Source organism: Linepithema humile, chromosome 1, assembly GCF_040581485.1.
Source record: "Linepithema humile isolate Giens D197 chromosome 1, Lhum_UNIL_v1.0, whole genome shotgun sequence".
Lineage (NCBI taxonomy): Eukaryota > Metazoa > Arthropoda > Insecta > Hymenoptera > Formicidae > Linepithema > Linepithema humile.
Window position 1 is genome coordinate 25,389,987 of NC_090128.1, and position 23,129 is coordinate 25,413,115.

Here is a 23,129-nt window from a genome sequence, read left to right on the forward strand (position 1 = left end):
GACAAGGCTAACGAGTTTAAAATAACGCTGCAAAAATTGTGATAATAGTTTATTTATGAAAGTTTATATATTTATTTATATATATATATATATATATATATATATATATTTTTTTTTTAATGTTATGATATGACATAAAAAAATGCTGTCAATGCTATAAAACGCGAATATATTAATGAATACATTTCATTTTTATGCATAAAACATAGAAAGCGTATTCAAGTAGTTTAGGCGTAGTATAAACGCGACACAGACGACGTACAAAATTAACTGTACAACTTTTTATTTCTCTTTGCTATCGTTGATTGTTATCGTGAACCGAACGTGCAATCATATTTTCGAGTTGTTTCTTTCATAATAATTAATCAAATTTTTGCCAATATATCGTATTATTATAAAATTTTAACAATAAGAGGAAGAGAAAACATAGTTGAGTTTTCAATTTGTTTTGTATTGATACAATATACAGTATAAAATAAATGCTAAAGCGATAGTATAAAATAGATAAATGATAAAGATATAGTATAAAATAATAGTATATAGTTATTAAAATTTTATTTATAAATGTATAAAATATATTTAACTATACAACGCAAGAATGTTAGAGCACTAAATACACATTATTATAACAATTTCTTAGTTTATCACGTGTAATGAGAAACGTCACCATTTCCCCATGCTTTGCCATTAGAAATTTTTTTTCGCCATTTTCTTTGCCAGTAGATTTCGATGATATATGTACTTCCTTTCTCGGTTATTACTATGCCATACGCCGTACAAGAAATACAGAGCCAAACCTATGATAACACACAAACAGCTCGATATATTTAATTAATTTGTACACAAATACATATATTTATTTTCTGGTAATACACTTACCAATTGTTATCGATTCGGCAAATATTTCCCATATTTGTTTATCCAACATCGTCATAAGATAAATGTTAACCAGTTGAGTGATAGACTTTTCCGAAAGATTTGTGCCAAAAGTGGTAAGAGCCAAAAGTTAAAATATCGAAAAACGGTGAAACATGAGTTCAAAGTTTTCGAAAAAGCAACTTTTCGAAATGGGTGTGGATCCCCCCCTACCCCCTGAAGGCGGGGGGAGCAGAATAGGGGTGTGAAATGTTAAATGGCACTATGGGTCAAGTATGGATTATTTGAAAGAGCGTTTCAAGACAAGAACAATAATTTTTAAAAATGTTTACTACGACTTTCCAGTCAAAAGTGGAGATGCATCAAAAAAGGGGGGTGGACTTCCGAAAAGCTATCACCTCCGATTTGGCTTATATTCAGCCTAAATACTTATTTTATCTAGTAAATAATATTTCCAAATGGATTTTTGGCGCAAATGCCCCCTCCGCCCCCAGCTCCCCTCAAAGGTTAAAAAATAAAACCGTTTTTGTTAATTATTTCAGAAAATATTTATTGTACGGAAAAAGTTGTCAAACAAAAAATGAAGCTCATAAAAAGCTCTACAAATAAGGTCTTATAAATATTTTACCTAACTCTAATATTTTAGTTGTTTTAACAACTAACAGTCGCCATATTGGATCCGCCATTTTGAATTTTACAATTTTGACAACAGACTCGAGTTTAGCAGCCCAAAAAACCTTAGAATATCAAGTTTTATGCAAATCTGTTGAAAATTAGTGGAGTTACTTAGAAATGTACATATATGATACATTATTCGAAAACTGGTTAATTCAATATAACAATTATATGTATTACAAAATTATATATTTTAATGTGTGTAAAAGATAAAGAAACATTAAATAAAAATAAAAATTATACCTGCAAAATCACACCTAAAAAATAAAAACTTAATTAAAATCTGAAAAATTAAAATATTAAGTTAAAATCTGAAAATAATTATAGATAAAAAATTAAAAGTTTTATGACGCTACATCAAACAGCATGTTAAAAAACTTTCTTAAAAGCATTAACCAGATATACATATACATATCAAATATATAAATATAAAAAATAAAAAAACATTAAATAAAAGTCTGAAAAATCATACCTGACAAATTACATCTAAAAAATAAAAGCGTTTAATAAAAATCTAAAAAATATTTATTTTGTTTTAGAAAACTATTCTTTATTTTTCATTGTCATAATATATCATTGTTCAATAACCTAAAACAAATAAATGTGAATATTGTCGAATTGGAAATTTTATTTTGTACATTTATATTTATGTTGTACATTTATTGAAGATTCCATTTGCATCGTTTTACATATAAGAGATCGACTATGACGGTAATCGCAATTATGTAAGAAATTGAAAAAACATTCATATCTCTTAAGTGATAAGTAGATAATCGCAAAAGAATACAAATAAAATTTTCAAATAAACGGAACATTTTTTTATCGAAAAATAAATAGAAGAAAATATATATAACAATATATAACAAAATAATTTAAAATAAAATTAACAATAATTTGTTTTTTATATTACCTTTTTATATATTTTCTTATATATATTGCACTCTTAATTTTTCACCGAAATAATACACAAAATAACATAAAACAGAAATAATATTAAATAAAAGGAAGATATACCCTCATCATTCCTTTGAACTCGATATTTCAATTATAAAAATTAATATAATAGTTTATTTGCTATCAAGATGTCAATAAAAACGTTTAAACGTTTAAAAAATTTATGGAAAATTTAAAAAATTTTATTTAAAAAGAGCAAAGTATCTTATAGAACTGTAGAAACTTTCCTATCGTGAAAGTTATTTTTTATATATTTAAACATCTAAACGCTTTACTTTCAATATAATGCTTTATTTGCGCAAAAAATTTCTTCCATTTTTCAAAAGAAAATCTTGCTGTTTGCTCACCCGAAGTTTTGTCATTATCTTTGTCACCGACAAACTGCAAACTCACTGTCAAAGCAGAAGTTTCAAAATTTATCGATGTAAAGAAATAAAAAGAATACAAAATTTGTATAAAATTATTTAATCTTGCCTATCCAAAAATCCTACCTAATAAAACAATTCTATCTAATAGAAAATTCTACCTAATAAAAGATGTAGATATCTGAAAACTCGTGTAAATCAAATAAACCGAGTAACGCGGATAGAGATAATGATTTAACGATTAACGATTTAATTCATAAGTATCGATTTAATATCACGTTATACGCATTTTCGTGTACGCAAATGACATCTCTCACTTGAGAGAATTCCGAGGATAACGACCTCGGCGTTTTTCGAGTGATGCTTAGCGCAGAGCTCAGCTCAGTTACCGCTATTTGCATCGAAAATCCGAGAGCAATTGTCTCGATGTTTCTCGCAGGACGCTAGCGTAGAGCTCGGCTCAGTTTCCGCTAGTTGCGTCCGAAATTTGTATTGATAGTCGACCATTGTTCAATGTTCGATCATATCAATGTTTCGAGATCCGTGCTCGACCATCATCAATGGGACCACGAATTTCGAAAGTCCATGCTCAACCATGGGATCAACACTGGAACTACCGACGATTAACATATACCAACTTCTATTTCTTTTTTCTTTTTTTATAAAAAGTGATAAAGAGAAAAAGTACATTAATTAATTAAATTATTTAACACAATGCAGCAAATCACAGAAAAAAATCTCAACAAATACGTTATAAATTTAAATAATTATTCTAAAAAGAATAAACCGGTCATTTTGACCGCTTTGGTAGTTTTAGTGTTAAGCCATAGGACCACGGATGCATGGGTAGGCTAGGAAAGATTGCGAAGAAATTGACGTATAGCAAGAATAAATATATATTTCAAAATTGTAAATAAATTGTTAATAAAAAATGCACTCCTTTTTTATTAAATAAATTATTTCAAATATATCATAATTCATTAATATATTTACGTTTGTGTAAAAGAATTTTCTTTTTCATTTTTAATTTACATTTGTGATACATTTGTGGTACATATGTATTTAAAAATTTTCTTACTTTTGCTTTTCAACGCCAATTTATAATATTTAATCCTGGAAAGATATAAAAAAATAAACCACTTACCGTAGGGAAAGAAGAAATGAAAGTACACATTTACACACAGAAAAGAAATTTTGCTAGCCGCAATAAAATAATCGTTGCTATTGCATGTTAAATATGTTAGCGATAAAATTTCGCTATTGTAACTACTTTTACAGATTATTCAATATGCAACAAATCTGGTTTGTTCAAAAAATTGACAAATTTTGAGATGAGAAAACAAGTTAAAATTCGCTGTTACAACAAAATAATAAATTTTTAAAAAATTTATTTTACTATTGCAATGAATTGTCGCCATTAATACAAACTTTGATAATAAGATAAAAATAAATTTCTTATTATATATTAGCAATATAATTTGCAGATTTAACAAAACTAATTTCGGTAAATAAAATTATTATCTATAACAAATCTTTTTGTTGTTCAAATAATAATTAACTGTAAGAAATTTTGCTACGATAGCTTATATAAAATTTACTGCGGCAGCAAATACTTTTTTTCCATGTATTAACAAGTTTTTTCTTTTATTTTATGTATAATATTTTTTTTTAATATTTTTTTTCTTCTATTTTTTCTCATATAAAAAAATATAAATAAATATATAAACATAAGTACATTATTCAGAATACAAATATATTAGACTATTTGAAAAATTTGTAATAATAATTTTCATAATAAAATTGAAAACAATTTTTATATGTTTAGAGTCATTTTTGTTCAGTAATATATGCACCATTGTTTTCGACAACTTTTGGCCATCTTTAACAACTTGTGCATACATTATTAAATAAAGATATATAAACATATAAAAATTGTTTTCAATTCTGTCATCAAAAAATTCTACAAACTTTCTGAATAATTCAATATATTTTGTTCTGATCTGTCAATCATGAAATACATTTAGGAAATATTCCAGGATTAAATATTTATTAACGCATCTAAGTCCTAGCCTATCCATTTTAAGATAATGAATCGAAGAAATAGTGTACCTTTTATAATTTTATTTAAAGTATTCTGGTGTATGATTATATTTTTAATATTATATGATTAATATTTAATATATATGCATTCAAAGGGCTATTAGAGGCTGATGAAAGTTGTTTCAACTTCGGGCTCAATCAAAATCAAAATTAGAAACACTTTGCTTTTTTTTAATGTACAACGCATTTTGCAGGTTACATATTTTTTAATAATTTTTATAATTATAATCTAGTATAATATGTATTTTTTCTAGATATATATAATAATATTGGTAACACATAATTAAATTTAATATAAATTAACTAGAAAAATAAATACTTTGTTCTTTTAAAAACAAATGCACGTACAACTCAAAATACTTTTAAAAAATACGAGAGAATAAAATTTTGATATAACTACTATAAGGCAATAAAAATTATACGACCTGCAAAGTGTCTCGCGTCTATATATTTTCACACTATTATTCGATCCATTATCTTAATAATAAAAGACAAATTAAACTAACTCACCGATCGATGCGCAGCAGCGGAGTTGTCGTTCTGTTGATCTGCATAGTTGATCTGTAAAACACGAAATAAATCAAAATTATAGCAGCGTTTACATAATGAAATATTTGTAAAATCATAAAAAATATTGAGTACATTGAACTTTTAATTCGTTTTCTAAGCAAATATGAAATAAAAGAATTATTAAAAAAGTTTAATTATTTAAATAAAAAGTAAAAAAATATGCAAATAAATTTTAATAATGATAAATATTAACTAATGTAAATATTTTGTTTTTCAAATATTTTAATGTACAATATTTTCAACAAATAAATGAATTATTGCTTACCGTAAAGTTGCTCCGCCGGCGCCCGATGCTCCTCCTGAGCCTCCTCCTCCTCTCAGTGGTCCTTCGAAGCACTCACATTGAATCTCACGCGTTCGCGGCGCATGCATTGCTCGCATGCGTACCTGAATACGAAAATCGCGCGATACTTAAAACGGCACTCCCGACATCACAGGCGAATCGAACCGAATTGTCCAAGCTGTGACGTTACGCGCGAATTCCGTCCGCGTTTCAGACGACCACATTTACCAATTGGGGCACGATTCTCTCAAAACAGAAGGCAAAGATAAGCTCGAAGAAGATGAGGTGATTAGTCATCCAATCAACGGACTAGATACAAGGCATCTGAAAAGCAATCGGTAGCGTTTGACTAACTCCGGTAGCCGTCCTCGACTACCTTCGACAGTCCGGCTATCTGTACAACTAGCGCGCTGCACGTAGAACCGAAAATTGCCCTGCTGTAGTGGAGATTTTATGATTGAAACCGACCTTTCCCTCCCCCGAGCCAAGCCTAAAGTAAAAAAAAATCGTGTCCCAATATTTGTCATACAGCAAAAATGCGTTCATCTATAGATTCGCTATAACTCTCGGCATTAACGGCACTCCCGACGCGCATTTTGTTATACTATACGACGGAACGAATATATTTTGTAGCACCGATTACGCGCACAAAGTTGATCTGTAAAATAAAAAAATAAATGCAGATTAGTGTTTGAAACATTTCATATTTATAAAATAATTACTGCGCAGTATTAAAAGTATTAAAAAATATTAAGTAAATACAATATTTCATAAGCGTATAAAACAATCTTCTTTGCTACTTTCTTTATTTTGTTATTTTATCATATCATAAAATGTTAACTACGAGATATAAAATTGATAGAAAATTTTAAAATACACACAGAGAGAAAAAAGAAAAAACATAGAAAATGCTTTTTATAAAATTTTAAGTTAAATTTCTTTATGGTGTTTTCACGTTTTAACGTTTATTCATAAATGTAGAGAGACTGCCAGCCAAATATTTATCAATAAATAATAAATGTATAAACGTTAATCTTACATAAATTAAATATTTATATTGTTTAATCCAAACTTTTAATCTCAGAAATATATTAACTAGATTTGTTTAGATTTGTGCATTATGTAATAAAAAAAATTTTTCTGCAAAGTTTGTCTTAATAAATGCATAAATTTAAACAAATCTAGTTAATATATTTCTGAGATTAAAAGTTTGGATTGGACAATATATATATATAAATATTTAATTTATGTAAGATTAACGTTTATTCATAAATGTAGAGATTGCCAGCTAAATATCTATCAATAATACATGTATACAATTAATTATTCTTTTCCGTGGATACTGTGATTACAAATTGAATAAAATACAAAATTATTGTGGAGTTTCCTCGATATGAGTGCAAAAAGCGTAGCGACGAGACACGTTCAATTATTCTTTTCCAATCAATAATCTAACATATTTTGCAAACTATAAACTTTTGTATAGTGATAACTGCTATAAGTAGATAAGTTGATTTTTATACAATGAAATACTTTAAATCGAAGTCACAGCACCAAATAATGCAATGAATGAGTCGCTGTACAAGATCTTACGTGAATTGTTGAGAGACTTTTATCAGCGCGTTTCTAAAATTCCACGTTACTGATTACTAGAATCGTATATAAAATTATCGAACTATTGATTTTTCATGCGCATATTTTTCCACAAATCGTTTTTTAAATTTTATTTTTACAAAATGCCGTAAATAAATCTCCGATGATCACATAAACTAAAAGTGTTCGTTGAATAAGAAATTTGCCTTGTATAGAAAGATACAAAACTAGCACAATCGTGAAAGTTCATACAAAAATTCAGCAAATAAAAAAATACAAAAATTTTAGAACAATAAATTACAAAATTACAATTCTAGCAATCTCGATTAATTATACTGAACGATATTCAGTCCAACATATTATAAAAACTATGTATGTACTTTGAGATAAAATGTAATTATAAAGAATTATAGCGTTCGTATCAATTTTAACTGCAATATAATTACAAAGAAATTTGCAAATTTTTTTTCTAACGTCTAACGCGATTAAAAATTCTTTGTGATCATTCGAGAACCAAGGATGTATAATATATATGATTGTTAACAACAAAAAAGAGCTATTAATAACATTCTTGTCAGTACGTCTTTTTTGTATTTACCAAGTAACACTCTGCCGATACGAAATTACACATTAAACAGATGTTAATTGAACAAAATTTGATTATTATTACATAAAATAATTTTAGTTTAATTATAGGAAAACTTTCGATACTTTCACTTTGATTAAAACAAAGATAATTTGATCTTTACTCACCGGTACATGATGCGCAGCAGCAGAGTTGTCGTTCTGTTGATCAGCATAGTTGATCTATAAAATACGAAAATAAATCAAGATTATAGTTGCATTCAAAATAATGAGTATTTTTACAATATTTTCAACAAATGAATGATTTATATATATATATATATATATATATATATATATATATATATATTATTTACCGTAAAGTTGCTCCGCCGGTGCCCGATGCTCCTCCTGAGCCTCCTCCTCCTCTCAGTGGTCTCTAAAGTATTCACACGCGATCGCGACGTTGATACAAAAATCGCACGGCACTTTAAACGGCACTCCGCGTTTTATATTACTGGGAAATTACGGCGGAACGATATTATAATAAACATACGATATTTTAACCGACACTCCCGACGCGTATTTTGTTATATTAGGACAAAAGTTAAACTTGAATATCGCTCATCGCACGGAATACACGTTCGACACGTTGCCGTGTACGCAACAGGTAACGATAGAAAAGGGGGAGGAAGATGAAAAACTGTGAGAAGTAATAAGGATTGGGGGTAGTTGGGAGAGATAACGCGCCGATACGCGAACGGTCTGCCTCACTCAAGTGTCGCCGTGCGAATAGTAACAGTCCAGGAGCAAGGATTCATTTGTATAAGGTCGTGTCGATGGGTAATTTAGGAGTAGAGGAAAAGAATGTGCCAATAACGCGTGCGAGAGAGAAAGCGTGGCAGTGAGGGAGAGAGGACATAGAGCACGTTGGAATTTTGTTTACTCACAGCGCGGGGAAGTTTGGTGGGGTTGTTTACATACGCTCTGTAGTCTACGAGCTCTACCGACCTGGATGCGGCCCGTCTAGGGGGCCTAGGAGGCATCAGGCGACGGCAAAACAACATTGTGGTAAGTAATTTATCGTTAAAAACGTTATTTTTTAAAAATAATAGTGCAGGGACTGATTTAAAACACCAGTATTGTTTCAATCAAAGAGCTATTTTGATTAAAATAAAAGATAGAACTATGTATCCGTATTACACACAGAATGATCACAATATGATATAACAAAGCTTCAGAAGCATAAGTGAATAATACAATTATATTCCTTAATTTATTTCAAGTAAATTTGAGTTAAATTTAAATTTAAAAATTTAATTCTTTGTTTAGACGTGTGCATAAATAAACGAATATAAAGTTTAATGTGCGCAGTAATTATTTTATAAATATTAATTATTTCAAACACTAATCTGCATTTATTTTTTTATTTTACAGATCATCTTTGTGCGCGTAATCGGTGCTACAAAATATATTCGTTCCGTCGTATAGTATAACAAAATGCGCGTCGGGAGTGCCGTTAATGCCGAGAGTTATAGCGAATCTATAGATGAACGCATTTTTGCTGTATGACAAATATTGGGACACGATTTTTTTTTACTTTAGGCTTGGCTCGGGGGAGGGAAAGGTCGGTTTCAATCATAAAATCTCCACTACGGCAGGGCAATCTTCGGTTCTACGTGCAGCGCGCTAGTTGTACAGATAGCCGGACTGTCGAAGGTAGTCGAGGATGGCTACCGGAGTTAGTCAAACGCTACCGATTGCTTTTCAGATGCCTTGTATCTAGTCCGTTGATTGGATGACTAATCACCTCATCTTCTTCGAGCTTATCTTTGCCTTCTGTTTTGAGAGAATCGTGCCCCAATTGGTAAATGTGGTCGTCTGAAACGCGGACGGAATTCGCGCGTAACGTCACAGCTTGGACAATTCGGTTCGATTCGCCTGTGATGTCGGGAGTGCCGTTTTAAGTATCGCGCGATTTTCGTATTCAGGTACGCATGCGAGCAATGCATGCGCCGCGAACGCGTGAGATTCAATGTGAGTGCTTCGAAGGACCACTGAGAGGAGGAGGAGGCTCAGGAGGAGCATCGGGCGCCGGCGGAGCAACTTTACGGTAAGCAATAATTCATTTATTTGTTGAAAATATTGTACATTAAAATATTTGAAAGACAAAATATTTACATTAGTTAATATTTATCATTATTAAAATTTATTTGCATATTTTTTTACTTTTTATTTAAATAATTAAACTTTTTTAATAATTCTTTTATTACATATTTGCTTAGAAAACGAATTAAAAGTTCAATGTACTCAATATTTTTTATAATTTTACAAATATTTCATATTGTGAACGCTGCTATAATTTTGATTTATTTCGTGTTTTACAGATCAACTATGCAGATCAACAGAACGACAACTTCGCTGCTGCGCATCGATCGGTGAGTTAGTTTAATTTGTCTTTTATTATTAAGATAATGGATCGAATAATAGTGTGAAAATATATAGACGCGAGACACTTTGCAGGTCGTATAATTTTTATTGCCTTATAGTAGTTATATCAAAATTTTATTCTCTCGTATTTTTTAAAAGTATTTTGAGTTGTACGTGCATTTGTTTTTAAAAGAACAAAGCATTTATTTTTTTAGTTAATTTATATTAAATTTAATTATGTGTTACCAATATTATTATATATATCTAGAAAAAATACATATTATACTAGATTATAATTATAAAAATTATTAAAAAATATGTAACCTGCAAAATGCGTTGTACATTAAAAAAAAGCAAAGTGTTTCTAATTTTGATTTTGATTGAGCCCGAAGTTGAAACAACTTTCATCAGCCTAATAGCCCTTTGAATGCATATATATTAAATATTAATCATATAATATTAGAAATATAATTATACACCAGAATACTTTGAATAAAATTATAAAAGGTACACTATTTCTTCGATTTATTATCTTAAAATGGATAGGCTAGGACTTAGATGCGTTAATAAATATTTAATCCTGGAATATTTCCTAAATGTATTTCATGATTGACAGATCGGAACAAAATATATTGAATTATTCAGAAAGTTTGTAGAATTTTTTGATGACAGAATTGAAAACAATTTTTATATGTTTATATATCTTTATTTAATAATGTATGCACAAGTTGTTAAAGATGGCCAAAAGTTGTCGAAAACAATGGTGCATATATTACTGAACAAAAATGACTCTAAACATATAAAAATTGTTTTCAATTTTATTATGAAAATTATTATTACAAATTTTTCAAATAGTCTAATATATTTGTATTCTGAATAATGTACTTATGTTTATATATTTATTTATATTTTTTTATATGAGAAAAAATAGAAGAAAAAAAATATTAAAAAAAAAAAAAAGATTATACATAAAATAAAAGATAAAACTTGTTAATACATGGAAAAAAAGTATTTGCTGCCGCAGTAAATTTTATATAAGCTATCGTAGCAAAATTTCTTACAATTAATTATTATTTGAACAACAAAAAGATTTGTTATAGATAATAATTTTATTTACCGAAATTAGTTTTGTTAAATCTGCAAATTATATTGCTAATATATAATAAGAAATTTATTTTTATCTTATTATCAAAGTTTGTATTAATGGCGACAATTCATTGCAATAGTAAAATAAATTTTTTAAAAATTTATTATTTTGTTGTAACAGCGAATTTTAACTTGTTTTCTCATCTCAAAATTTGTCGATTTTTTGAACAAACCAGATTTGTTGCATATCGAATAATCTGTAAAAGTACATATTTAACATGCAATAGCAACGATTATTTTATTGCGGCTAGCAAAATTCCTTTTCTGTGTGTAAATGTGTACTTTTATTTCTTCCTTTCCTACGGTAAGTGATTTATCTTTTTATATTTTTCCAGGATTAAATATTATAAATTGGCGTTGAAAAGCAAAAGTAAGAAAATTTTTAAATACATATGTACCACAAATGTATCACAAATGTAAATTAAAAATAAAAAAGAAAAAATTCTTTTTTACAAACGTAAATATATTAATGAATTATGGTATATTTGAAATAATTTATCTAATAAAAAAAGAGTGCATTTTTTATTAACAATTTATTTACAATTTTGAAATATATATTTATTCTTGCTATACGTCAATTTCTTCGCAATCTTTCCTAGCTTACCCATGCATCCGTGGTCCTATGGCTTAACACTAGAATACTAGAATTATCAAAGCGGTCAAAAAATGACCGGTTTATTCATTTTAGAATAATTATTTAAATTTATAATGTATTTTTTGAGATTTTTTTCTGTGACTTGTGTTGCATTGTGTTAAATAATTAAATTGATTAATGTACTTTTTTTCTTTATCACCTTTTAAAAAGAAAGAAAAAAGAAATAAGAATTGGTATATGTTAATCGTCGGTAGTTCTAGTATTGATTCCATGGTTGAGCGCGGAAATTCGAAATTCGTGGTCCCGTCGATGATGGTCGAGCACAGATCTCGAAACAACGTTGATACGATCGATCATTGAATAATGATCGACTATCAACAAAAATTTCGGACGCAACTAGCGGAAACTGAGCTGAGCTCTGCGCTAGCGTCTTGTGAGAAACACCAAGATAGTAGCTCTCAGATTTTGGATGCAAATAGCGGTAACTGAGCCAAGCTCTGCGCTAAAGCATCCTGCGGAAAACTCCCTCCCGAAATTCAGATGCAAATAGCGGTAACTGAGCCGAGCTCTGCGCTAAAGCATCCTGCGGAAAACTCCCTCTCGAAATTCAGATGCAAATGGCGGTAACTGAGCCGAGCTCTGCGCTAAAGCATCCTGCGAAAAATTCCCTTCTGAATTTCAGATGCAAATGGCAGTAACTGAGCTGAGCTCTGCGCTAAGCATCTCGCGAAAAAAATTCCCAAACGATTCCGCGAAAAACTTCCAAACGGTTCCGCGATTTAATCTCATTAAATCTTATCCATTTAAGATTTTTTGTATGAACTCTTAGGTATAAAATTTCTAATTAGGTAGGATTTTCTACTAGATAAAGTTTTTGGGTAGGTAGGTAGGATCTTAAAACTTTTTATCATTTCTATATTGTATTTTTTTTTTTAATTCTTTGCTGTCGATAAACTTTGGAACTTCTGCTTTGGCAGTTAGTTTGTAGTTTATTGATGACAAAAATAATGATAAAACTTCGGGTGGGCAAACAGCAAGATTCTCTTTCAAAAAACGGAAGATATTTCTTGCGTAAATTATGAAAAAGTTTGAACGTTTAAATGTTTAGATTAATAAATTTCATTAATAAAATATTACTACGTTTTGAATTATAAGAGATACTTTTGATTATAAATTAAAAATTGTATTGTTCAGCTCTTTTTAACTAAAGTATTTTGCATTATATGTTAAACTTTTGAACGTTTAAATGATTTTATTGACATATTATTGCTATATTGACATATTATTTTCATTTTGTATTATCTTGTATATCATTTCGATGGAATACAGGATAATATCTTAAGAAAAATTGTAATAAGCTAAATGTCCCAATGGCTGGATATGTCTCAATCCGAAAATATATGAACAAAATAATTTTTTAATATTTATAAATATAATGTCCGGAAACTGTGGTAAATTTATATATCCAATTATTTTTGCAAATATTTAATATCGTCATTTAATAAAAGCAAATTTTAGTTTTAAATTTCCGCGAAGTAAGTTTTAATCTTTATTATATAATATTAAAAATATTATTTTTATAGAAAACATCACATCTTTAATAATAATTAATTCTTAAATATATTGAAACTGGAACATTTCTCTTAAATATTGTAAATTTGTAAAAATCTTTTTCTTATTTGTACAAAATATTGTATTAATATATTGTATATTATATTGTATAATTATATATATTATATATTATATATTATATTATATTATATATTATATTATATTAGGTCCTTGAATAAGTTCTCGCTGTTTCTTAAAAGATGGCGTAGCGGCACTCTGTGCATGGAATTTCGTACGGAAACGCATCAGCTAAGTAGTACTATATGTAACCTCAAATTCTAGTAGATACAGTTTACCACAGTGTCAACCACGTGTTTAATTACCTATTGCGAAAATGTCTACTTTTGTGCCAAATAAAGTGTTTTTGCGGGGAATTTTATTGCACTGCTTTATTCAAAAGAAATCTGCAGCTGAAGCACACAGAATTCTTGTTGAAACATATGGTGACAATGCTCTGTCGAATACGACATGCAGAGACTGGTTTAGGCGCTTTAAAAATAATGACTTTGACCTTGAAGATAAAGAACGTTCTGGAGCACCGACAAAGTTTGAAGACGAAGAATTGGAGGCATTGCTTGATCTAGATCCATGTCAGACGCTAGTAGAGCTCGGGAAAACATTGCAAGTAGATGCGTCAACAGTTTCAAAACGTTTAAAAGCGTTAGGAATGATCCAAAAGCAAGGACATTGGGTGCCGTATGAGTTGAAGCCGAGAGACGTTGAACGACGTTTTCTCATGTGTGAATTGCTGCTTCAACGGCATAAAAGAAAAGGTTTTCTGCACCGTATCATCACTGGAAATAAAAAGTGGATACACTACGATAACTCATAAGCGTAGAAAATTGTGGGGTAAGCCCGGCCATGCATCAACATCGTCGGCAAAGCCGAATATCCATGGTTCGAAACTTCTGCTCTGCATTTGGTGGGATCAGCAGGGCGTAATTTATTATGAGCTGCTTAAACCTAATGAAACTATCACGGGAGCTCGCTATCGACTTCAGATGATGCGTTTGAGTCGAGCTCTAAAAGAAAAGCGGCCACTATACGGGCAGAGACACGACAAAGTCATTTTGTTACATGACAATGCTCGGCCACATGTGGCAAAACCAGTCAAAACTTACCTGGAAACGCTTCAATGGGAAGTTCTACCTCACCCGCCGTATTCACCGGACATAGCCCCCTCGGATTACCACTTGTTTCGGTCGATGGCGCATGGTTTGAGCGAGCAGCGCTTCCATTCTTTCGAAGAAACCGAAAAATGGGTCGATTCATGGATTGCGTCAAAAGATGAATCGTTTTTTCGACGGGGGATTCAATTACTGCCAGAAAGATGGGAGAAAGTGGTCTCTAATGATGGACAATACTTTGAGTAAAGTTATTGTAAGCCTTATATTTTAAATTAATGTTTTTTTTTAACAAAAAAAACAGCGAGAACTTATTCAAGGTCCTAATATTATATATTATATTATATAATTGTATATTGTATTACATATATATGTATGTATATCACATTATTGCATCTGTATACAGCATTGTTGTATATATTTTTTCTTCATTGTACAGGGTCAGCTAAATCCGGACAAAACAAATTGTTTATTAAAACACTCTTTAGATTCAAAAAAAACTTGAAATTATGAAATATTTTTTTGTACGTTGCTTAAGGGATCCTCTCTGAGTGCAATTATTCTATATAACCCCCGTTTGCTGCGATCACTGCTTCAATCCTTTGCCTGAAGCGCGAGCACGCTCTTTTCAACTGCTCCTTGTCTAAATCAACGAATGCTGCTTCAATAGCGGCTTGAAGAGTTGCCACATTGGGGTGCCTGGACTTGTTAGACAATCTTTCAATAACGCCCCAAACATAATAATCTAGGGGGTTTAAATCCGGACTATTAGGAGGCCAGAATTCCTTGGACCAAAACGCATCTACGTTATCGTTAAGCCAATTTTGCACTAATTGGCTTGTGTGAGCCGGTGCACCGTCTTGTTGAAAAATGTACGGCCTTCCGGAGGCCGTAGTTTCCATCCATGGCTTTATTACAGTCCTCAAAATCCGGAGGTAAACCTCCTTCGTGATGGTTTCTCCCTTTTTAAAGAAATACGGCGGCATGACATCACCCTCATTAGAGACGACGCTTAAGACGTGAACATTGGCTGGAAACTTCGTCCTGCCTATTATGGGGACATCCTCGGGATCACGGGCGAGCCAACGGTCGTTCCTTCGACTCACTTTTGTCGATCTTGAGTACTTGAAGAACCGAATAATTTCGATCGGCGAACGTCTGGCGCGAAGCGCTTCAATTATCGCCGCTCTTTGATTGTATTCCGCACTTGATTTTATTAACTCGAACATTTTAAAGGTTATACACGTTTTACACAAACATTTGACTAACGCAAACATTAACAATCATTTGTTCCTAAATTCACACGTAGCAAGGAATTCTAATTTAATTTTGTCCGGATTTAGCTGACGCACCCTGTATATGTTTTCTGAATTTAATATTATTTATTGTATACTATTATTATATTGTATTTGGTTTTATTAAAATCTTTTCTCGACAAACAATGTATTTTATTTCACAACATTCTTTAAGAGGATGCTGGAGTTCTGTTTTACCACATGAATGCTGTATTTTTCCTGACTTTTTTCTAACAAATACAGCTTTTTTCTGCCTGCATAGAATTAAAAATCCTTTCGCAGGATTAAAGAGCACACAAAAAGGGAATTCGCGTTGGTCGAAAAAAGTCGGAAAAATAAAGTTATTTATAACATTAATTTTTATTGACATACTCTTAGGATAACATGTCTTTTAGAGCTATCAATTTTAGCTTTTTATAAAAGTTTAACGATTTTAATACACCGAATAAGAGCAGCGCGAATTGCGGACTGCAGAATAGAATGTTATGGAACCATTAAAATTGGGCTGAAAAGTCTAATGTAAAAAATATTCTTGTCCGACTATTTTTACATACGTGTGCGTCCAATATCGGTATAACAGATGAAAAAATAACAAAAGATTAGTTCCAGGATAATATCAGAGAGGCGCTATACAATAATATGCGAATATATACACGCACCACACATACGCATACACAATACATTCATACTTATAGCGTTTTCGATTATACAGGATTTGAACGACCCAGGGTTGATCAATCACTATTTTACTATAAATGCAAGTCTTTCATTGGTGGAGAGGTTGCAATGACGTCATTAACCAACCCTGGGTCGTTCAAATCCTGTATAATCGAAAACGCTATTAGATTATGACTTATGCCGATAATATCACTCTCATTTTTAGTTCCATCGAAATGATGGCGCTTTCGCGTCGGAGTTCGTCAGGCACTCCAGCATCCTCTTAAATCCTCTTTCCATTGAAAGAAAGAAAATGATTGTATCAGCAGAGAGAAGCCTGAGAGCGGTCATCCCCACGATTTAGCTGCAACCACAATTCAAGACGCCTCTATGTGCACAAAACGTATCTAAAAGTTATAATCTTGCAACGTAAAAATTGTAAAGTAAGGACAAAATATCAAAATAGAATTTACAAAAATTAAAAAAACTTATATGTCGCGATTCTTGGATGCAATTTTTATTAACAAAATTGTCACGTATATTTATGTTAAAAAGAACTTATTGTAAATTAAGCTTTAACATAAAAATAAATAATGACATGTGCATGTTTTTTTATTGAAAATTTATTTTATATACATCAATGTTACCCTACTAGCTCTGTGTTACCGACACTTTGTGCACATAGCATGGAACAGAACCAAACATTGTGCACATAGCATGTTACCCACTGGAAAGTATCGTGTACATGGCTCAGTAGTTCAATGTGCACGTTTTGTGCACATAGAGGCGTCTTGAATTGTGGTTGCAGCTAAATCGGGGGGATGACCGCTCTCAGGCTTCTCTCTGCTGTCAATAAAAATAGTTTAGTTGGTAGCAGTGAAATTTACTGATGTTGCGCATGCGCGAAAAACCGGGCCAAATCTGGCTACACTGCACAAACGTCACAAATCTGGCCACACTGGTGAAAACAGCCATCTTGAAGTCGATAGCTGTTATTACTCTTGTTCAAGTACTGTTGCGAAAGTATTTATTACGGCAAATCGGTATGACAATCTTGAATTCTTTAAAATGATAACGTGTTATTACACGATGTTTGAACGTAAAAACTCTAAATACATTATTGCGAGATATATATTACGATTTTAAAATATAACCTATTTGTATAATAGATATTTGCATCGTGTCTCTTTGCTTTTGTCATAATATTTCCAATTGTTTTTAGGCTGCATAGAAAAGTAATAATTCATGCCAAATATGAATATGGACGACGAAACATTGAACAGGTAATTTCACATTCTTACTTTGTATTTTATGTGTAGTAATTACTTATGTTATCATATAATTGCAAATATACAAGGTTTTTATTGAAAGTATATACTAGCTTACTAAGGGAAGAAAATAAAAAAAAATATTTAAAAAATCAAACCTTATAAAAAGGCATCTTTACCTTTTGTCTTTTCTTTATTTTTTTGTCTATAATGTATTTTTGCTGTAAGTTGAGAAAATATATTATCAAAGTTATATTTTTGAATATATAGTGGGACATAATTATAACAAATTTATTATAATTGAACAATAATGTAAAAATAAGGCTTGTTTAAAACAATTTTTTATTTTTATGATTGCTATATTTTCACTGCTGGATGTAAATATGTATTGTGTATAGACTCGCAGTTGAAGCTTTACTAGAGGAAGCCAAACTCGGTGCACGAAGGGCTGAGATAATGGGGCCTAGTGGATGGGTAAAACCTAAAGAAACTGTTAACAAAAGATTTCTCCACTCAACATTAAGAAATGCAGTGATATCAAATAAGCATCGATCACCAAAACAAGAAAAAATGAAAGTTTTGACACAATCACATAAGGCAGATATTGTTAAAAAATCATAAGCTATAATGTATATATGATATAATTCGTGCATGTTAAAAAAAAAGTATATATTCTTAGTATGTATTTTTGACATTTTGTCATTTATTATTATGTAAGTGTACAAATATATATAAGTATTGTTAGTGAAGTAAACAGTCACAATTTTATCTATTTATTTTATTAGAGTACACTCAAATTATAATCAATGTTACATATTTTTATATAAAATCGAAAAAATTCTATATAAATATACCAATAAACGGTATAAAAAGAACGGATTAATTATCAAGTGTACAAAAATATCTTCAATGCTTTGCGAATATCTGAAAATTTTTCTGACCAATTTTAAGATATTTTATATATATTATATTTTGTTCTCTTAATTGAGATGAGTATATTTAAAATTTTTCAATTAAATTTTTATTACAATTTTCATAGAAATGACTTTTATTTACAGTAGATATTAAAATTGTTCTAATAGGAATAACACGAATAAAATTCTATTGTACAATTTTATGTTTACTTTGTACAATAAAAAATTTCATCAATTGTACAAAGATAAAATCAAGCGTACAAAAAGTGCTGTTTATATTTCTATTATATCGTCTTGCACTTCACATTATATCTTTACTATGATGATCAATAAAGATTAATTATAACACCATTAATAACAATTTTCAAAGCACCAGTATTTTTAAATGTATTGTTAACAAATATATAATAGAGAGAATGTAATCGTATATTTTTCTAAATATAAAATTACTTACAATTATAATATACTTTGCATTGATAAGTTGCACATATCAATATATGGCATCGCTTAAACGTTTACTTATAAAAGAAATCGAAGTGATCACATGTTATTCATAGTTACATATCTCATCAACGGTTGGATAGATAAGATCGATATAAATCAAAATGTCTTCCTATATTAAAATATAAGCGATACTGTCACTTGCGTATTAGTATCTAAAGAGAAAAAAAACTTACTTAACATGTAATTGCATTGCATACAAACCACGCATTTACTTGATACTAAATTATGATACCAGATATAATTTGTGTAGTATATACTTATGCATATGAAATTATTAAATTGCATTTACACTTGCAGATATGCAATGTGATTATTGTGAGAAAATCATGATCAATCTTCCAAAATTCAGTCATTAATGTTTATAAATTCTTAATTTTAACAACATATTTCTTGTATATTACGCACGTGAAAATTTTTAACAATTTCAATAACTAATGAGATTTAAAATACCGGTTTTTATGTATTTGTAATCATATAATATTGGTGTCAAAGTACTTTTTTAAATTGCAATATTGTACAGCAAGCAATGGAAATTTGGTACCTGTACTTTTGTGCACATTCTTGCTGTGCAATATTGTTGTAAATCACGCATACAAAAATTGTCAAGTTACAGTAAAAAAATTGTCAGTTTTGAATAATGACATGATGCATGGTAAAAACGATTCTGTCAATCCACTTCTATACGCAATCGTCTATATTGTATCTTGAATTTTGGGCCCGTCTCATTTTTCTTTCTATAACTTTCTATCTATTAAAATAATTACCTATCAAAACTGTCTTAAAAATATTATGTTAAATTATATCTACATTATTAAAAAAATTCTTTCATACGACAGAAGAAAATTATTTGAAGCTACAGATTTCACTTCGCAGTTTATAGCCACTCTTATGAGACTGACACAGGTACCGAATAAGTTATACAGACCCGTTCTGATGTATTTTCTTTTTCTGTTCTAGCAAGACTTTCATATCTCCAAGTGCTCTTTCTATGTTCTTCGCGAATCTGGTCGAATCCTGCAAATATTGAAATTATAATTAAAAAGTGTTTTAATAAATACACGATAAAGATTCAAAAATGTAAATAATTGATCGATTATATTGATAATATTGAAATATACTTTACCGTTTTTGATGAAGACAATTTACTAGAAATATGGAAAAATACAAGATTTTCGCCCGCAATTATGTAAGAAACGCCATAGCCGTCGTCGGCAACAGGACCAAATCCACCACCTGCTGAAATGCAATTAGGATATTTCTTTAAATCCGTTATCGAAGTTTGGCCATGAGGAGTTTGTGATGTTGACAATCTCCATGGTTCGCTCAAGACTTCCTGCAACAGTAACATAAAATGTTTATCATGTTTATATCACGATCGATAGTTGCACCGCATGATACAATCGCAATAATATTACCTTTAGAAACGGTGAATCTACTTCTAAGTACTTCGATACCACATATAAGCAGAATAAGTGCCTGTCTATTCCTTTACCGCACATGGCATCCTGATAACCCTTTTGATGTTGCGCTACTGCACTCATTAGCAGCCTGATTTTTTCCTCCGTCTACATTGAAAAGAGAAAATAATTTATGTTAAACGTGCGAAGAGAGCCAAGCTTTTATATTTCTACTTATTTTGTTTTTACCGTTGTCGTTTTGTCCTCCATTGCTTTCACCCATTTCGAAGATTCAATAGTGCACGGTCTAACTGTTTCCGTTCTACCTTCTCGGAATAATCTCGTCATGGAAGCTTCGTAAGTTAAATTGAACCTTCCAGCATCACGGTAGTATGCCAATTGCAGTGCCATTTGTATATAAGCATCTGGTGATATGGAATTGGCCTTCATCAATCCTTTACCGTAAGCGTCATGCATGTAAATACGCAAATCGACGTCGTTTAATATATCTAGCGCTACCTGTTAAACAATAAAGCAATTTAATCGCAATACTTGCTGAGTATATTCTAACTAGGACGAGAATATAATTATTATTATTACCTGATAGGATTGCTCGATAACTTTAATACATTTGGTATTCAGATCCCATTGCAACCGAATTGGAGCTGGAGGTGAAAATTCCGGAGTGCCTATAGTATGCCCGTCCTTGTATCTGAATGATGTGTTTTAACAAGTTAGTTAAAAAATTCAGTTTGCATTTCTATACATATATTACAATCATACTTTATTTAAATTAAAATTTAAAATTTATGAAATAAGCTTATCATGCTACAATAATATCAAAAAGTAAGAACCAGATAATATCACGTTCCAATTATCGTTTATCATTGCACTATATTCATTTAAAATGAAAAAAAGCAATCCAAATATGATATTAAAGATAAAAATTTGGCGATAATACATTGTATTTTGTATTATAATTTTTTGGGGGCGTCAGTCCTTACTTTCTCAATATTCTTCGAATAATATCATGCAAATATAAATATTCTTTAATATTTGTATTAATTAATTTAATTACTGATATTTATAATTGCTGATTTTTTCATATTAATAGTTTAAACTACATATTTATGATGCGATAACAATCAAGCAAGCTAAGAATTATATCTTAAAATATAAAAAAATAGCTCTAAAATTATATAAATTATCATACCAAATTATAAGATTAAATTTCATGTAGAAATTATAGAGGTCAAGAAATCAATATGATAATCATAAGAATAAAAATTATACTGTTAGAAATGATGCCGTATGGAATGATTAGTAATTTAAATATTTCGTTTCACTACATTAATAACTTCAAATAATGCACGATGACGATTACCCGATATCGTTATCAGCAGCCATAATAAATTCCCATAGAGTTCCCATCACCGGTGCATCAGCCCTAGTAAGCACATCAGAAAGAAAGATTAAAGTTAAAGTGAGAAAAGAAAAGTGAAAAACACTCATTATCCAGTAGTATCCAGCAGAGAAAGATAACCTCCAGGAGATGCAAGATTTAAAAGATTGAAATATAGAAAGAACCCCATAGACCTTTAAAGATGACTGCTGCGAAGAGCATCAAGGGCACTAAAGATTTGCTGACGTTTCTTTTAAATAAAAAAAAAAAAAGCACATATATATTACAACTCATAGAAGAAGTTTTTGACACATAAGTAGATAATAATATACACCAATTTTTTCTTAATATTAAATATATATATATATAAGAAAAAGAAACATGCAAAACTGCGCATTGTAATTCTTACTGTTTCGAACTGTTCTGGAATTCTGAACATATCATGTACTCCCACAAGTGCGACATGACTGCAGCATCTGCCCTGCTCATTATTTATCATTACATAAAATGTTTCAACACATACATAAAAACTTTATAAATCATAACATTTATATTGCTGAAAATATAGAATTGATCGTAACATTTCAAATATAATATAAATTGGCTTTGTGTTTGCCTTCGTAAAACAGAAGGTATGCAATACTCCTGAACGATTATATCTTCATACGATAAAAAAAATTTCTAAAAATGTCATAAAACAATTTGTTTTGCTATTTATTTGTAAATTCAGTTAAGATACTTATACTCACCAAGAATGTTCAGCGTTGAAACCAACCTGTAAACAGGAATCATTTTTATAAAACAGT

At 30.2% G+C, this 23,129-nt stretch overlaps 1 protein-coding gene and 2 long non-coding RNA genes across 4 annotated transcripts in view; 1 reads left to right on the plus strand and 2 right to left on the minus strand.

Annotated features, from left to right (window-relative positions):
* Positions 1-3,492: 3,492 nt before the first annotated feature.
* LOC137000525 (uncharacterized) lies at positions 3,493-8,940 on the minus strand. Its single transcript, XR_010890786.1, has 3 exons — positions 8,358-8,940; positions 8,170-8,223; positions 3,493-6,481 (listed from the first exon to the last, which is right to left on the minus strand). It is a non-coding gene; the product is annotated as an uncharacterized lncRNA (long non-coding RNA).
* Positions 8,941-17,722: 8,782 nt separating this feature from the next.
* Positions 17,723-18,648, plus strand: LOC105679804 (uncharacterized). The gene is made up of 3 exons (XR_001101898.2): positions 17,723-17,881; positions 18,061-18,121; positions 18,505-18,648. It is a non-coding gene; the product is annotated as an uncharacterized lncRNA (long non-coding RNA).
* A 777-nt stretch (positions 18,649-19,425) lies between these two features.
* whd (carnitine O-palmitoyltransferase whd) overlaps positions 19,426-23,129 on the minus strand; it is a 30,394-nt gene continuing 26,690 nt past the window's right edge. The window contains exons 9-15 of one of the 2 annotated variants that reach the window (XM_067357108.1): positions 23,073-23,098; positions 22,733-22,804; positions 21,522-21,633; positions 21,171-21,440; positions 20,940-21,089; positions 20,648-20,857; positions 19,426-20,538 (exon numbers count right to left, since the gene is read on the minus strand). In XM_067357108.1, the coding sequence (XP_067213209.1) occupies positions 20,440-20,538; positions 20,648-20,857; positions 20,940-21,089; positions 21,171-21,440; positions 21,522-21,633; positions 22,733-22,804; positions 23,073-23,098 (939 nt within the window). In that variant the 3' untranslated portion in view covers positions 19,426-20,439. Of the gene's footprint in view, positions 20,539-20,647; positions 20,858-20,939; positions 21,090-21,170; positions 21,441-21,521; positions 21,634-22,305; positions 22,369-22,732; positions 22,805-23,072; positions 23,099-23,129 lie in introns of both variants that reach the window. The other variant, XM_067357111.1, reaches the window with a different exon arrangement.